The sequence below is a fragment of the Paramormyrops kingsleyae genome, chromosome 1 (genome assembly GCF_048594095.1).
Source record: "Paramormyrops kingsleyae isolate MSU_618 chromosome 1, PKINGS_0.4, whole genome shotgun sequence".
Taxonomy (NCBI): domain Eukaryota; kingdom Metazoa; phylum Chordata; class Actinopteri; order Osteoglossiformes; family Mormyridae; genus Paramormyrops; species Paramormyrops kingsleyae.
The window spans coordinates 71,067,920-71,085,390 of NC_132797.1; the positions used below are offsets into that span (position 1 = coordinate 71,067,920).

General features: G+C 41.7%; 1 protein-coding gene and 1 long non-coding RNA gene across 9 annotated transcripts in view; both read left to right on the forward strand.

The window, feature by feature from the left end:
• The window catches only part of LOC111855933 (ephrin-B2a-like), a 60,673-nt gene extending 49,540 nt beyond the window's left edge, over window positions 1–11,133 (forward strand). For 7 of the 8 annotated variants that reach the window (XM_072698033.1, XM_072698035.1, XM_023835901.2 and 4 more), the window contains 3 exons: window positions 6,505–6,597; window positions 7,183–7,296; window positions 7,579–8,767. In XM_072698033.1, coding sequence (XP_072554134.1) covers window positions 6,505–6,597; window positions 7,183–7,296; window positions 7,579–7,982 — 611 coding nt within the window. In that variant the 3' untranslated portion in view covers window positions 7,983–8,767. Of the gene's footprint in view, window positions 1–6,504; window positions 6,598–7,182; window positions 7,297–7,578; window positions 8,768–8,877 lie in introns of those variants that run through there. The other variant, XM_023835737.2, reaches the window with a different exon arrangement.
• LOC140577802 (uncharacterized) lies at window positions 500–3,464 on the forward strand. Its single transcript, XR_011981938.1, has 2 exons — window positions 500–844; window positions 3,095–3,464. It is a non-coding gene; the product is annotated as an uncharacterized lncRNA (long non-coding RNA).
• Window positions 11,134–17,471: the final 6,338 nt, after the last annotated feature.

Genomic DNA, 17,471 nt, shown 5'->3' on the forward strand with positions numbered 1-17,471 from the left:
AGTCATTTGGCTGAACAGCATCCAGACCCGTTAGAATCTTATAGACCTGAATCATATCCCCCCTTAGTCTCCTTTGCTCAAGGCTAAACAGATTCACTTCCGCTAACCTCTCCTCATAAGACATTCCTCTAAGACCAGGAATCATTCTCGTTGCACCTTTTCTAAGGCAATATATATGAGGTTCTCATTTCATTATGTTGTATATGTAAATCTGCAAGATGTCACCTGGGTCTGTTCGAGCATTGGTAATGCTTTGTCCCATACCTGACCCTCATCTGGCATAAAATTGTGGCTGAAGGCTCTGCTCTCTATTATATCATAACCACTGTCTGTTTGGGATAAAGCCTATACTAAAGATCATGAGAAACACAATAAAGGGCCAATGGCTGACATACAAAAAGACTCCAAGCACCAGCTGTTGACATAGTACAGTCCCACTGATATGATAATTTTTTTGTTTAACATTGGAAAACCATTAAAACTTATTGGATATTTTTGTTAACTACGGTATATCGTCAATCATTAATTTTCATCTGACATGTTTACTTAAAAAAGGAAAAGTAAAAACAAATGAAAACATTAATTTATCTTCTCTAAAATCTTGTCTTTTAAAAATATAAACCCGTTTGGAATACTTTGTGTATAGGGCTTTTCTATTGACCGTTCGGTATTTGATCATCTACGCTGAACAACCAATCCTGAAATAAGTGGGCGTTAACGTTTCAGTTTAGACCAATCAATGTCCTTTAGACGTCACTGCAACTTCACCGGACTTTGAGGCTGTTGACGGCGTCGATCGACTTTAGATGGCTGATTCAGTTTGAATAATAACGAGCGAATTGTGGTAAGTGAAATATTTCAGTTACTTTTAAAGTTCCATTTAACCTTTTTAGTCAGAGATTTTAGCTTAAGATTCTGTCGGAACGGTATGTTGGGAATGATCGTTCATTTTAAAAAGTCGGTTCAAACAAGTCACACGCCTTGACATAATATTAAATACAGGGCTCTCGAGTTTAAATCAGATGTTTAATGTTAGATTACATCTGCAGAGCTCTCAAGTCTCACGTATTGTGTGTGGGACACACGCATTTAACACAACAATCTCCCACGCCAAACGACATTTCTCTGTCTGAGAAGTGATAAAGCTCGCGCCACAGCTAATCCAAACCTGCACCTTCAATTTTTTTCTTTTCATGGGGGACATGTCACTTCAGTCCACTGCTCCTTTGTTGCTGGTGATATCTGAAACTTGTTTGGTTAAAAATGAGCACCGCAAGTTCCAATTTACGACTTTGTGCATTTAATTCCTAGTGATGGAAATATATCCTTATATATATACACTCACCTAAAGGATTATTAGGAACACCATACTAATACGGTGTTTGACCCCCTTTCACCTTCAGAACTGCCTTAATTCTACGTGGCATTGATTCAACAAGGTGCTGGAAGCATTCTTTAGAAATGTTGGCCCATATTGATAGGATAGCATCTTGCAGTTGAAGGAGATTTGTGGGATGCACATCCAGGGCACGAAGCTCCCGTTCCACCACATCCCAAAGATGCTCTATTGGGTTGAGATCTGGTGACTGTGGGGGCCATTGTAGTACAGTGAACTCATTGTCATGTTCAAGAAACCAATTTGAAATGATTCGAGCTTTGTGACATGGTGCATTATCCTGCTGAAAGTAGCCATCAGAGGATGGGTACATGGTGGTCATAAAGGGATGGACATGGTCAGAAACAATGCTCAGGTAGGCCGTGGCATTTAAACGATGCCCAATTGGCACTAAGGGGCCTAAAGTGTGCCAAGAAAACATCCCCCACACCATTACACCACCACCACCAGCCTGCACAGTGGTAACAAGGCATGATGGATCCATGTTCTCATTCTGTTTACGCCAAATTCTGACTCTACCATTTGAATGTCTCAACAGAAATCGAGACTCATCAGACCAGGCAACATTTTTCCAGTCTTCAACTGTCCAATTTTGGTGAGCTCGTGCAAATTGTAGCCTCTTTTTCCTATTTGTAGTGGAGATGAGTGGTACCCGGTGGGGTCTTCTGCTGTTGTAGCCCATCCGCCTCAAGGTTGTGCGTGTTGTGGCTTCACAAATGCTTTGCTGCATACCTCGGTTGTAACGAGTGGTTATTTCAGTCAAAGTTGCTCTTCTATCAGCTTGAATCAGTCGGCCCATTCTCCTCTGACCTCTAGCATCAACAAGGCATTTTCGCCCACAGGACTGCCGCATACTGGATGTTTTTCCCTTTGCACACCATTCTTTGTAAACCCTAGAAATGGTTGTGTGTGAAAATCCCAGTAACTGAGCAGATTGTGAAATACTCAGACCGGCCCGTCTGGCACCAACAACCATGCCACGCTCAAAATTGCTTAAATCACCTTTCTTTCCCATTCTGACATTCAGTTTGGAGTTCAGGAGATTGTCTTGACCAGGACCACACCCCTAAATGCATTGAAGCAACTGCCATGTGATTGGTTGATTAGATAATTGCATTAATGAGAAATTGAACAGGTATTCCTAATAATCCTTTAGGTGAGTATATATATATATATATATATATATATATATATATGCGTCTAATTGATCAATCGACAGATTTATCAGTTATGCATGATCATAAGTTGGTAAAGTTGTGTGTCATATTAAAGTCACAGTAAAAAAAAAACAGGGATGAAATTCATATGGAACAATCATATATTCTGTGCAGTATTGGATATAGCAGCCTTCTGGACAGTTACAGTTCAGCAATGAGTGTTTTTTTATGTCAGATCAGAACAGATATTACATTTCAGATTGCATACATATATGCATACAACTTTGACGTGTTGTGAATTAAATGGTGAAATTAACAACCCTGTTTAAATATTGTTTACTTGTTCATGATATTCTGTCATGGACATAATGATTCATATCTCCTTATTTGTGTACTACTGTATGTGTTTTGGAATTGTTTTATACTATAAATGTTGGGTGCTGTCTTGATCTTGATGGTATGATTTATGTTCTATGCCTTAGAAGCAGGTGGCATTAATAGTTTTGTGTTGTGTGTTGTGGCTGCAAAATTCCTTAACTAGGAGTGCAACGGACCAGGAGGCAGAGAAAAACATTCAAAGATGGCTTCAGTTGGCACCTGACAGGGATGGAGGAATGAAGGAACATGCAAAAAGGGCAAATGACACTTAATTCCATTGTTTGTGATGTATTTACTTGTTTTGTATTTGGATTTTTTTGTGTGTGTTTTTGACCACCCAAATTTCACATTTTATTAACCAGTTTTACAGGGCCATGTTCTTAGATATTTTGTATGTTGTGAAGTGCTTTAAACGCCTCATCTGTCTGTTGATGTTACAAAGTAAAGTGTAATTAAATATCAATCAGTGGTTTGTTGAAAAGCATTTATATGTTGTTTATAGTAAAAGTAAAAATAAACTTTATTGATATCAATTGTGTATCCATTGTGCTTTATGATGTCACTGGGCCTGTTATGGCCCAAATCAGGTAGAACCATGTCTGGGCCATCACTGGGCCTGTTATGGCCCAAATCAGAAAATCCATGTCTGGGCCGTCACTGGGTCTGTTGTAGCCCAAATCAGGTAGAACCATGTCTGGGCCATCACTGGGCCTGTTATGGCCCAAATCAGAAAATCCATGTCTGGGCCTTCACTGGGCCTGTTATGGCCCAAATCAGGAAGAACCATGTCTGGGCCGTCACTGGGCCTGTTATGGCCCAAATCAGGAAGAACCATGTCTGGGCCGTCACTGGGCCTGTTATGGCCCAAATCAGAAAATCCAGGTCTGGGCCGTCACAGGGCCGTCATTCTTTGCGGTATCTGGGCCAAAGGAAAATGAATAGTGTGGGCCAGATCTGGCCCAAAAGAATTTTGCTATCTGGGTAGTTTCATTAATACAGACAAAACTGAAACCTTGATAAATTTGCTGTATTGCCCATTCGTGCAGCATTAGTGAAGGTCCACCACACTTTGGAGATGTATGCTGGACTTGTCAAGGGTTACGATCAGGAGAATGGAGCTTCTGGAGTTAAGTGGCACTGGGCACCCCATAACTGCATGCACCAGGGAAATGCAGGAAGCAATTACTGCATGTCACACAGCGCCACCACTTACAAATCTATCTCTCCACAAGTACCATCAAAGCTTTCCACAATGTTAACATTTTTGGAGCCTGATAAGTGACTTCTTGTTGACACTGGTATGTTGTGTTGGCCTTGGTCAGGTTTAGTTCTCTTAAGGAATCACACCTGTTTATAAGGTAGTGCTTGAAATCGCTGGAATTTGGGGGTAGAATTCGATTGGCGACAGCATGTCATGAATATTTGATGCAAATTTGTTTATAGTCAAATCAAACATGTTGGACTGTGAATTATACAAGTACAGCGTTTCAGTGCCTGCAGAGTGATTACAGCAATGTTCTGTTTCAGTTCTTAAACAAAGATGCCCTCTGAAGGAAGCAAATAGCCAAATTAGTGACAAAAGAGTGAACACTTAAATTCTTTGAGTGTTACTAACCCTGACCACGGGTGGGTACCTCTACTGTGACTGCAGTGTGACTCCTAGAGACACGTGGCTCCATTATGAATAAACAGTCCCAGTCTGCAAAGAGAGAGATGTGGCATTCCTCCCCAGGCTGTATGTGTTATTTGTGGTGCCCACTGCGTTTCCTCCACTTTGTGCTGCACATTTGTCTTTGCTGCATTATCATCCTCGCGTTTCGCTTTAAGATTAACTGCAGTGTATGTCTGTTTAATGGTACCATTGCCAGAGTGGAGATATGAATGGGTATGACATCATAATAGGTTCTTTTGCCAGTCTTGCAATATGTTTGTGACATTGATGAACAATTGGAAATAATCCTAAACTGCATGGGGCACTTTGAAATATTAGATCTCTTGGGAAAAGTGTAAGGTCATGCAAGTCTTTTTTGCAATCCTTGGCTATTTACTGCTGGGCGATTCATTAGATTTTCTTGGAACACAACACTGGTGTTGTGCTTTGCTTGAAGCAGAAGCATATATGTTCTGTGGATGCATGTAGGGTTAGAGTTACAGATTTTAATGGAAAAAGGGACCAGGACAAAATGAACATATAAGGATGCATTATGGTAATTGTATTCATGAATACATAACTATAGTTGAGCTATAGTTAATGGAGAAGCTTCTGTTTAGTGTTTTCAGGCTTTGGTACAGTTTGAAAGGAGCAGGCTGTCTATCTCAGCCCAGTGGAGGGAATACAGGCCGGAGTGTACAAGCAGTCAATCAGTGGATAGGCTCCCAGATGTTATTAAATCTGCATTACTGAATTAACTCAGGCAAGCAAGATGTTGATTGTAGTGAGTTTTCTGAGCCTCTAGGGGCAGCAGAACGATGCTGGGCTTGGAGAGAACACAGGTGATTGAATTACAGAGTGAAAATGTACTATTACCGTAGCAGGTGCTTGTGGAAATAACCTATACTAATTTAATTTACTGTGGATGGTAAGGCAGAGTTCACTCCAGGTGGCAGAGTCTCTTTCTGGATATTGTCTGGGTACAGTTAGAGGTAGGGCTGGACGATTTATAGATTTCATATCGAAATCGCGATTTAAAATAACGTGATTAGCAAATCGTAAACACTGCGATTTAAGATATGCATTATACGGCACGTCTTCTCGCATGCCAGTCATGCTCACCAATCAGAAGTGGCCTAAGACGACTGCGTATAGGCCCACAAAAAGCAAACGCGTGAAACCCAAGGAAAATGTTGCATTTGCGGTGTGGAAACAATACTGATTTGGCTACTGAGCAATAACTGAATTTCCTTCCTATATCATGGTCCGAGATTGTTTCAGAAAGGTCCTATCATCAGTAGAGCCGGCGAGCTCCTTTTAACCACCAGCAGCGACATACTTCAGCGTATCATACCTTTTGTTTTTGTTAATGGGCAATAGCATTAGCATACCGCTAACCCATCAAAACAACAACGAGACAGTCGGTAATCCTCACAGCAGCGGAGTCAGTGACACCCAAAAAGCTGTAAAACCCATAACGACAGTTAGCCGATTATTAGAGGAGTAACAAAAGAGGAAAGAATGAGGAACATCGGTGCAAATCTGTGCTTTTAAGAAGATGGTTCTTCTATTCTGCGTTCAGCGTAGGGAAGTGAGAACCTTAGCCATATGTTCACATATTTTAGTTTTAATAGGACTTCTGTATCTACATTTCTGAACGGCTTTAATGGATAGGGTTACTGTGTTAGACCATAGCCAGTATTTGTTAGTCATGTGAAATGTAACTTGTTTGGAACTGAGTGGAAATCAGTATTTACCAGTGTACTGAATACGTAGGTGTGGCATACATGATCAATGAGGCTAGTGGCAAGTTTTCAAAGGGAGGTCTTCTGGCTCTTCTGGGTTTTTTTTCTCTTTGATATATACATGTAATACTGATGCTAGGTGCTTGTGCTTATCTTGTTCCTCTCTCAATCTCATAGCCACATCTAATGGCTCCCTGGAAGGACTGGAGAACCAGGAAGGAGGTGTGTGCAAGACCAAATCCATGAAGATCACTATGAAAGTTGGCCAAAGTGAGTGCAGCCAGTGGCCTTCATGATGTTAATAAATGTTGTGTGTGGGCTGGTAAAAGATTAAGGGGAAAGAGGAACGATTAAGGTGCATGTAATGAGACCTGCTGTGACCCTCTGCTTTGTGTTGAGATTTGCGTTATATCCATGATTGCTTTGTATTAAGCATGTCAGTTTGGCTACTTCTACATCAGACTCTTTCCAAGCCCAAATCATTTTTCAGCCTGAAATTAAAATGTCATGTGTACAACCTTCCTGTTGTCATGACAGCTGTCAGAATTGCTAAATCGGATTTACAGCATCTCGGCTGCTATCAGTTCAGTGTCTGAGCTCTGTAGCCACAGGGCATTGTCTGCGATAGCACTGATACACCTGTATACACCAGGATGAATTTCCCATAAGATAAAAAAATTTGCAAATCACTTACCGCCTGCCACCTTTCTGAAGCTTACACCCATCAATAAAGGCCAGAGATATGAAAAATTAACGAATTTCTAATGCTGTAAATGGTGTTGTCACACCTACAGTATATAGAACACTTAAGCCAGCCTAAGTAAATAGCTGTATGTGAAACCTGTGTTGTTCCAGGTCCCAGTTATCCAGTTTCATCCAAAGATTATCCTACCAGACATCCGCCCCGGTACCGAGAGGGACTGGGGAAGGTCTCCCACAAAAAACTGAATGATTCAATGGAGAAACATGGTGGGTAGAGACTAATGCTAACCCTAACTTAGCCCTACTGAAGATGCCACCAGGCTTCATGAATGAACATGGTTTTTAACAGAAAGTGTGTTTATAGATGGATGTGGGTCTGTTTCAGTGAGGAACATGGTTCTCCTGGGTTCAGTCGCTGCCCAGAGAGGTCAAGGTAGATTTCTGTTGAGTTATGAGTGATTAAATCCAAGGTGATTTTTTTTTCCTGGCGGCGTTATACTGAAGCGGCCCCATGTGATGCCATATGACCATGTGACTTTCTTTCATCAGGGGCCTCGCAGCAGGAAGGTGAGACCAGTGGAAAGGGTGGCAGGTCGACCAGTGTCATTGGCTCTGAGGTGGCACTGTTTGTAGGCGCTGCATCGGGCAGCGTGATCTTCATCATCATCATCGTCACCCTGGTGGTGGTGCTGCTGAAATATCGGCAGAGGCACCATAAGCATCCGCCCCAGCACACCGTCACTATGTCGCTCAGGTCCCTGGCGACACCCAAGCGTGGCAACGGTAGTCACAGCAATGGCTCCGAGCTGAGTGACATCATCATTCCGCTCAGGACTGCTGACAGCATCTTCTGCCCACATTATGAGAAGGTGAGCGGTGACTATGGCCACCCTGTTTACATTGTTCAAGAGATAGCACCCCAGAGCCCCACCAATATCTACTATAAGGTGTGAGCTCCACCAGACAGAGTGTTTGATTTTTAAAGATTATTATTACGGGACTCATAATTATCAAGACGCTGGAAGACTGGCACGTCGGTGTCATCGCCGGAGCTCCTTCCTGGTACAACCTGTCATGCTAAGAATGCTGAATGTTACCCTTGGCTTGGACACTGACCTGTGAAGCACAGATGAGTGAAGGACTGTGAAGGATGCACTTCACTCTGGGAATATCCTTCAAACAGAACTTTTGCCTAGGATATAAAAGCAGAGAAATGCAGTAGAGGAATGGGTAATCATTTACTAATTTTAATAACAGTTGATCTTTGGTTGATCAATTGATGCTTTCTAGAGATAATCTGGAGAGGAATTGTGGGGAGAAAACAAGTTATACAGACACTGAAGTGGGGGTCCCGATGTTTGTGCCTATCTCATGAATGTATTTCACTCATTAACAGTTAGTGCAATGCTTGTCAGATTGAAGTTCTGTTTCCTTTCTGTCTGCTGCCTTTATATTGACTCTAACAACATGTGGAGTTTGAATATTCTCCCTGTGTTCTCCGGTTTCCCCCCCCCCCACAGTCCAAAGATGTAGAGTTGGGCTAATTGGTGTCTCTAAATTGCCCGTAGTGTGTGTTTATATGTGGGTGTTTGTGCCATGTGATGCATTGGTATCCTGTCCAGGGTGTACTCCAGCTTTGTACCCTGTGCTGCTAGGGAACGGATCCACCCTCCACCATAAGGGCAAAGGCTCCACCCTTCGCTATAATGGAAAGCCCCCCCGCCCACCCCCGTTATAATGGCAAGGCCCCACCCCCCACCATAATGGGATAAGTGGTTAGAAGGTGGATGGATTATATAACCATTCATTTAGTCTTTACGAGCTGACATTTATTCACTTTCGTTTCAGCACTTTCCATTGAAGATTTCTGTAATTAAAGCCTATTGAGGACAGGGTTAGGAGCTTAGAGAGAAGATTCACATGGAAGGGGAGAGAGTAAAAGACTGGAGAATTATCAATGCAGGAAAAACCTGGAAGAATGAAGAAGTGCACTCATATCTCTATGACTGTGAGTTACAGGATATTACTTTGTGAGAATTTGGGCGTTTTTATTTCTGTTGTACTGTCAGTCGATTTTGGGTCTCGTATCAGGCCAGGAAACGATATGATCCAGGTTTTGGGCTGGTATCACCTCATCCTCGTGCCCCGTACCCACAAAGACAAATATGGTACGAAATCAGCAGAGCAACCTCAATCACATCGAGTTTCATACGGCCTGAGTGAACTTCCCTCTAAAGGATCTTCCCTGATGGAGAAAATAATTGAGTTCAAGAGTCATACAATAAGAAGTTTCCTTCCTTTCACTGAATTTCATTTCAGATATTAGAACCCTGGTAAGAAATCAAAGCTGCTGCAGGAAGTCAGTTTAGTGCCACGGTTCTGTGCTGTGTGGTCAAACACAACTGACCTGGCCTTTCAGTGTATTCACTCCTTTGATTTTATTGTGATACATTGTAGAGGGTAAAGGAAGACGCAAACACATTTTATGAGTTTATTTAAGATTTAGAGAGCACTTTTTATCTGAATAGGTAGAGTATAAATAATACATTGTGGTCTTGCTCTGTGTCCCTGTGAATTTTCATTGTTTATTCCCATAGACACTTCTAAGCTGGCTGTTTACAGCCACAGGGCTCGTGATGGAAGGGTTCAGGTGGTATGGGAGTCTCTGTAAGTGCTTCAGAACCTAACAGTGTCAGTAGCTCCCTCTGCTCAGGGGCTCCGAACTGGTGGTGCTGCAGACTAGCTGGATCCAACCATTGTCAAGCTTATTCCACTCTATTGTAGCAGCTCCCAAGGGATTCTGGGATTCCCTGCTTCCACTTTGGGAATTTGTTTAGGCGAGGGCATGGGTGTGTGTTTGTATACCTTCTCTTCAAGCAGATTCGTTATTTTTATATGAATTATGAGCATCTCCCTTTTTATTCCACACACGTTATCACACCACATAATTCACAGATGTCGTGAAAACAGTATATGGAGAAACTGCGGAAATCACATCAGTAAACAATTTTCCAGCATTCGTTTGGAATGGTTTACATCATATAGCTGAACTGTCACTCTGTCACTCTAAATCAAAATACGAAGAAGGTAGGCCTTGGGTAACTAGTTTGCTGCTCTGAGGCCAAATTCCTGCAAATATGCAATTTTTTTAAACTTAATATTCTGTACCCAAGTAAGTGTTCTTAAACCATTGTTAATAAACTTAACATATGATTATATTCTTTCAACCTGCTGTTTAGGTTAAGTGAAATTTTTATCATTCACTACATTCAGTAATTTGATTATGTGCCATAACTTTAAGTAAACTGTGAAAAAATCTTAAACCATTTTTATATGTATATTTAATGCCACAAAATTTCTTCAAAATTGCCAATTTTTTGGCAGAATATGACAATCTTGTTAGTTTCTTTATATCTGAAGTCCTTACCCAACTAACACATAATATTCTCAGACCATTAAGGACCATTATAGCATTCATTCATGAAATATTGCTGTGATGTTATGCTTTAGTTGGGATTAGCTTCTTCAGACTACTATAGAATGCCGTGCTTATATGGCTAGTGCAGGTCTGAACTTTGCACCATGAAGTATTTAATAAACTTTATGTACGTGTGTGCATATATATATAAAATATCATCTATATGAAATGTGAATTATGACAGCCTTATTAAAGTTTATAGAAAACTAAAGAGGAACAAACAATATACATGACATTACATAAGAGTCCACTTTTTAGGAACCAGGCTGTGTAAATATTAAAGACATTGCCGAAAAGTGTTTTTAAGATTCTTTTGTAAAAATGACAATTTTTTTGTGATGTATTTTCACTAGATTCTCCCCTGTCCCTCTGCATTGTTTCATGGAAATTCTTTAAAAAATAGTAAATAAAAAAAACCCTTTGTCAGGCTGACTGTTGCATACTTGTGCCATAGTTGTGGTGCTTATTTGTTTAGTTTTGTTACATAATGGTATGAAACAGCTGTACCTTCTTGTGCTTGTTTTGTACAATCTGTTCTTTGCAGTTTTTTCCCTTCAGTTCAGAGGCCAGGCTGTGCAACATTTAAACAACAAATAAATAAAAATTCCGCACTTTCCTGTTACAAACGTCCCAATAATCCCTGTGGGTATGATGTCTTTGTTGTAATATGTACTTGAGTTCCTGCTTATGAACTGCTGCTTCTGTGTCTGTGTGTGTGTGTGTGTGTGTGTGGGGGGTAATGTACTGTATATATTGCACTTTTTTGGTCCCCCCAAGGACTTTTTTATTAAAATCTGTGACTGCATTCATAAAACTAAAAATGCCAAAATACTTTTTGGTTACTTATGGTTAAGGCTGTGTCTAAATTGGCCCTGTAGTTGTGTGGGTGCGAGTGTGTGTGTGTGGCTGTGTGTGTGTGTGTGTGTGTGTGTGTGTGGCCCTGCGGTGTGTTGGCACCCGCCCAGGGTTGGTTCCCGCCTGCGTCCCTTGTTCCCAGGATAGGCTCCGGGCCCCCCCGTGACCCCAGTGGGGATTAAGCGGTTACAATAATGGATGGATGGATGCTTAAGGTTAGCGCTGGGTAGGGGTTAAGGTCGTCATTGTTGGGATTAGAATTTTTCCCATAGAAGTGAATGGACGGTCCCCACAAACATATAACTACAAATGTGTATGTGAGTATGTGTGTGTGTGAGCGGGTGTACCTATCCTTATGGGGACACAATGTCCCCATAATGTGGTAAATATCCATTTTTTTTTCCCTTACGGGGACCGGTTTCCTGGTCCCCATAAGGCAAAACTCTATTTTATAAAAATCGGTGACTGCTATGAAAAAGCTAAAAATGCAAAAACTCTTGTATTTTGTTTGATTACTTGTGGTTACGGTTAGGGCTGGGTGGGGGCTAAGGTTGTCATAGTTAGCGTTAGCATTTTTCCTATAGAATTGAACGAGCGGTCCCCATAAGGGTAGGTATACCCGACATGTGTGTATATGCATGCGTGTGTGTGTGTGTGTGCGTGTGTCATCTGCAGTATTGTGGTCGTTTTCCTACTGCTTCTCATTCCCAACAATTATTCCGGAGGCCTGGAATCCCCAGGGATTCTCCGGCCTTCTCCAGGTACCCGTGTCGAGCCCTGGGGGCTGCAAAAATTGAATGCAAAAATAAACATATTAAACTTTAAATAAAAATGCTGTTTTGTTCACCTACAGGTTTGGCACAGCTATCGGCTTTTTAAAGCTGGCCCTATAGTTTGTGTATTTTGTGTTATATATCAGGTGTATATCGTGGCTGAAGAAGCATCATCAAATTTTAAGGGTGGGCGTAACAAACCATTCCGGTGGATAAAGGAAGAAACAAATATAAATTGTAGATCATTTCAGCGGCTGAACGAGACGCAGAAGTGATGCAATAAAAAGGAGCCAGACTTTGCATCAGAGTGGATGCGAGACTGACAGACACAGACATTAGGATTGATAAGAGACAGTAATGCTGTATAATGGATAAAAAGTTGCACAAGAGGAAAAGTGAAGAAAGATATAAAGATTCAAGAGCTTTATGCCCCCCTGCCACCATAGTTACCATGGATACAAAGAGCGCATGGGTTACACTCCAGAGATTTGCTGTGGTGGTGACTGTTTCTGTTTGATCAGAATTGATGCCCCCCTCCCCAATCTCCACCCCCATGTTTTACAATGAGCCTCTCTTGCCATCATCCTGTGGAGCAGCCATATACTTCTTAGGTGGACATTCCTCAGTGCCAGCATCCATCATCTAGAGCTTGAAAGCAGCTTCTGATCTTGCTGACATGAGGCTCGAGAGTCACCCTCACCTCCAGATCTATTAGATGACATGGTACCCCTCTACCAAAAGCATTTAGACAATCACATTCATTTTTATAGTGGACTGCTATTTGAAAAACAGATGTCATGGGAGGAAGTTTTGCAGTTCTCTTCCCAGCCACGTCACAACACATATGGTACACAATAGATGGGGCGAGAAGATGAGTGGAGAAGTTAGGGTTGAAGTAACTAAGTACACCCAGCCAGACGTCGACATGCTTCCATACCAAGTGTACAGAGCAAGTAGCCAGATACCAGCCCCGTGTCTGATCATTATTTCTTATTTGTATCATACTAGCTAAAGGATGTATTGAGTAGCGGTACACTTCACAGTTACAACAACATTACTCCATCGTTTCGAGAAACCAGACGAGGCAGCATTAGCTTTCCCGAATGGCCAGCAATCAGCCAAGACTAACATGGTGATGCATTTATGAACTGAGTGAAAATTTCATGAAAGGCACCTTTGCATTCTTCAGTCCAGTGCTTGCCAAAAGGTTCTGATCTTTTAAAGTTTGGTAACTCTAATATCCGATTCTCGTCTTCTTTTGGATTAGAGGGTAGGTAGCCTCAGGTTTCACAAACACGCCACAGTTATGGTTTAGTGCTCAATATTACCTACACAGCTCTAAAATTGATCGAGTGCTTTTATATCCTTCAGGCGATTCCATGATCAAAAACACCACGTCCCACATATCAAACCTACGTGTTGGGCATAACGTCAAAGTCATCGAGAGGCGGTTATAACTCATATTGAGCCAATCTATCCTCATGTTCTTCTAATATCCCTCCAATAATGATGAAGTCATCCAAGTGCATTAGGACCCCATCTATGCTCCTATCCCTCATCTTCTCCTCCATCTAGTGATGAACATTGTGGAGCTCCAGTGATTCCACATGGTAGACATATAGATTTATAGAATCCCAGTTGCCTTATGTATGCTGTCTTCTAGTTATTTTCTGTGCTCATTTGACAACAGCCACTTCTTAAGTGACAAATAGACATGTACTGTCACATGGTCTAAATATTGTTTACGTGAGCTCTTCCTCAAAGTAGGCTGACTCTCTCAATTATGACCACTAACTTTGGATTCTCTGCATTTCCACAATCATCTTCTACAGTGTTTCTCAATCCAGTCCTCGGAAGCCCCCAACCGGTCCACGTCTTTGCTCCCTCGCAACTTTCAGGGAATTGGGAGAGAGTAAAAACATGAACCGTCGGGGGGTCCCTAAGGATTGGTTTGGGAAACACTGATCTACTAAAATCCCACCCCTTTGAAACGTGCAAGAGGTCACTCTCTAATTTCACCTTCTTATTAGTTGTGGGTACAGCTCTGCTAGTTGAATTGACAGTGTGGCCACTCTGTATTGCAATTCCTACACGCATTTTTACTTTCCTCTTTCTCTGTTGAAGTCTCTGGCAACCTTCTTCTGTTATCCCCAGGATATGGATTTGATGACTCATCAGGCTGAGAGAGTAACTGCACACCATCCCTTCCTCTAAATACACACCTGTTCCAGCTCTTCAATTTCCTTTACGCCCTGCTTGGAGGCTAACATGCTTTGCATCAATCACATTGATTTTTCAAGTGACTGTTGTAAAGCATTTTGTTGTCCTCCCTACATAATCTTTTGTAATGGTCGCAAAAAGGTGGGCATGTAACAGCGCATTATGTCATAATGTCACATTATGTAATAACTTGACAGAATGTAACAAATTGAATGATGATAATAATAATAGTAATAATATCATATATGTCATCTATAAATGTGTTACATTTTGTCAAATTATTACGAGTTATTACAGTGTGTAACAACACATTATGTAATAACCGTATTGTGCGATGAAAATTTGTCGCATTTTGTTGAGTTATTACATAATGTGACATTATTACATAATGTGTTACAGGGCAGCAGTTCTTTTCGTTTTCAGAGATGCAGAAAAACTTCAAGTTAGTTGTCAGTAGTGAGAGACCCCACAACAACTGCTGTTATCTAATCCAGTTGGACTAGAATACATCTCTCTCTCTATTCTTCACTTCCTTTTGCAGAACATGTTCTATACAGCATATGAAGTTAGACATCATTTTATCAGCATGGTACCTAAAAGCACGGACACAAAAGTATAAAGGTTTGCTTCTTGCACAGCATGGATAATTAGCAAAGAGTGTACCTCTGGAGTTTAGACTCTCAGCAATTTAAAGTTTTCACCAAAAATCAGGACTGGGTGTTTTAATGCATTTTAATGCACTGTAAGGTACCAGTGAGCGTTTCACTGTGTCGGCAGTGTTGCAGACCTGAAAAGCTTTGAAAAAAGGGTAAAACAATTTTCACAAATGCTGGGTTTTGTATATTATGTTCAGTGCTGGTCAACCCATTAGGTGACATTGGTAGTTGCCTGCGGTGGCATCTTCTGCGGGGACACTGGCGTAGCCAGGCAAATTCAGTTTTGGTGCTTTTCCACTGCCACCAAGAACTGAGCCGTATCTGAGCTGTACACGAGCTGAACCCGCGCTGACATGGTTCTACTTAATGGCAGAGCTGAAAGCGTGACCGAACTGAGCTGGTTGCTGATTGGTCAAAATGCATGGAGATGCTGGTGTTCTGCGTATGGATTAACTGAAGGAAAATGCGTATATTCTATATATTTTTCATTATTAGTAGTATCGCGTACTGTGATGTATCAGTGCATTGCTAATGAGTTGGAACTTGAAAATTTCAAAGCCCCGACTTAAAAATGTATTATATTAGCTGAAAAGAATAGATTCGTAATACAAATTTATGAAAGCTAATGCCGATTTCGCTAACATTTGATGCTAATGTAATGCAGCGATCCTCACAGACATGCTAGCAGAAATTAGAACATAGTAAAGCATGGTGTTCACCGTGTGAACGGTAAATAAGCATCTCTTCGGCTTTATGTCACTGTTGTTCTCCAAACCAATTAACGCCTTTACCGATCCGACCCTTCTGCAGTGGAAAAATGACGCGAGTTGGATCTGCGCCATAACTACCCACATAGCAGACAGGTCTGGCCCAGATCTGGCGTCAAGCCGGCATTGCTGGCTGAGTTCTGGCATGGCAAGTGGTATGTCAACCAGATATGGGCCAGGTCTGGCAATGATGGCACTGTTTACATTATGGCATGCCAGATGTGGCCCGATTGTGGTTTGGTCTATGTGGCCCAGGCACATAGAAGACAGGTCTGGCCCAGATCTGGCGTCAAGCCGGCACTGCTGCCCAGTTAGCAAGCACATGTGGGCCGATTCTCGCTGAGTTGTGGCACATTCGGTTCACTGTCAGCAACGGTAAAAAATTGCGGGCCGATTGTGGGCCTAGCACGGCGACGATTCTGGCTGACTGTCGGCATTTTTAATCTGGGCCAGAACCATTCTGAGCACGGCGAGCGATTCTGGCTGACTGTCGGCATTTTTAATCTGGGCCAGAACCGTTCTGAGCACGGCGAGCGTTTCTGGCTGACTGTCGGCATTTTTAATCTGGGCCAGAACCGTTCTGAGCGCGGCGAGCGTTTCTGGCTGACTGTCGGCATTTTTAATCTGGGCCAGAACCGTTCTGAGCGCGGCGAGCGTTTCTGGCTGACTGTCGGCATTTTTAATCTGGGCCAGAACCGTTCTGAGCGCGGCGAGCGTTTCTGGCTGACAGTCGGCATTTTGCGTGTCGGACGACTTTGGCTGACAGTCATCCATTTCAGCATTGGTAACATGATTTGTGTCGTACCTAGCCCTCACCTGGCGTAAAATTCTGGCCTGATGTCAGATAAATATTCTCAAAAAAATTCGAACCAGAACTAGTCTTAACATGGAAGATCATTCTGACTACAGTCTATAGGAGGGGTCACCAACATGGTGCCTGCGGGCACCAGGGCGCCCCCAAGGACCACATGAGTTGCCCACTGTGACTGTTCTAAAAATAGCACAACTCACCATTGAGCATGGCGTCTAAAATTTAATTTTATCCTGTTGATATTCTTCTTTAATCACATTTGCATTTATATAGATTTGAAAATGGCAATATCTAAAAGAAAGCATTTAAAACGCGTTTATTATACATGATTTAAGAAAAATGTATCAAACTGGTAGCCCTTAGACATTCCTCTAAGACCAGGAATCATTCTCGTTGCACCTTTTCTAAGGCAATATATATGAGGTTCTCATTTCATTATGTTGTATATGTAAATCTGCAAGATGTCACCTGGGTCTGTTCGAGCATTGGTAATGCTTTGTCCCATACCTGACCCTCATCTGGCATAAAATTGTGGCTGAAGGCTCTGCTCTCTATTATATCATAACCACTGTCTGTTTGGGATAAAGCCTATACTAAAGATCATGAGAAACACAATAAAGGGCCAATGGCTGACATACAAAAAGACTCCAAGCACCAGCTGTTGACATAGTACAGTCCCACTGATATGATAATTTTTTTGTTTAACATTGGAAAACCATTAAAACTTATTGGATATTTTTTGTTAACTACGGTATATCGTCAATCATTATTTTTCATCTGACATGTTTACTTAAAAAAGGAAAAGTAAAAACAAATGAAAACATTAATTTATCTTCTCTAAAATCTTGTCTTTTAAAAATATAAACCCGTTTGGAATACTTT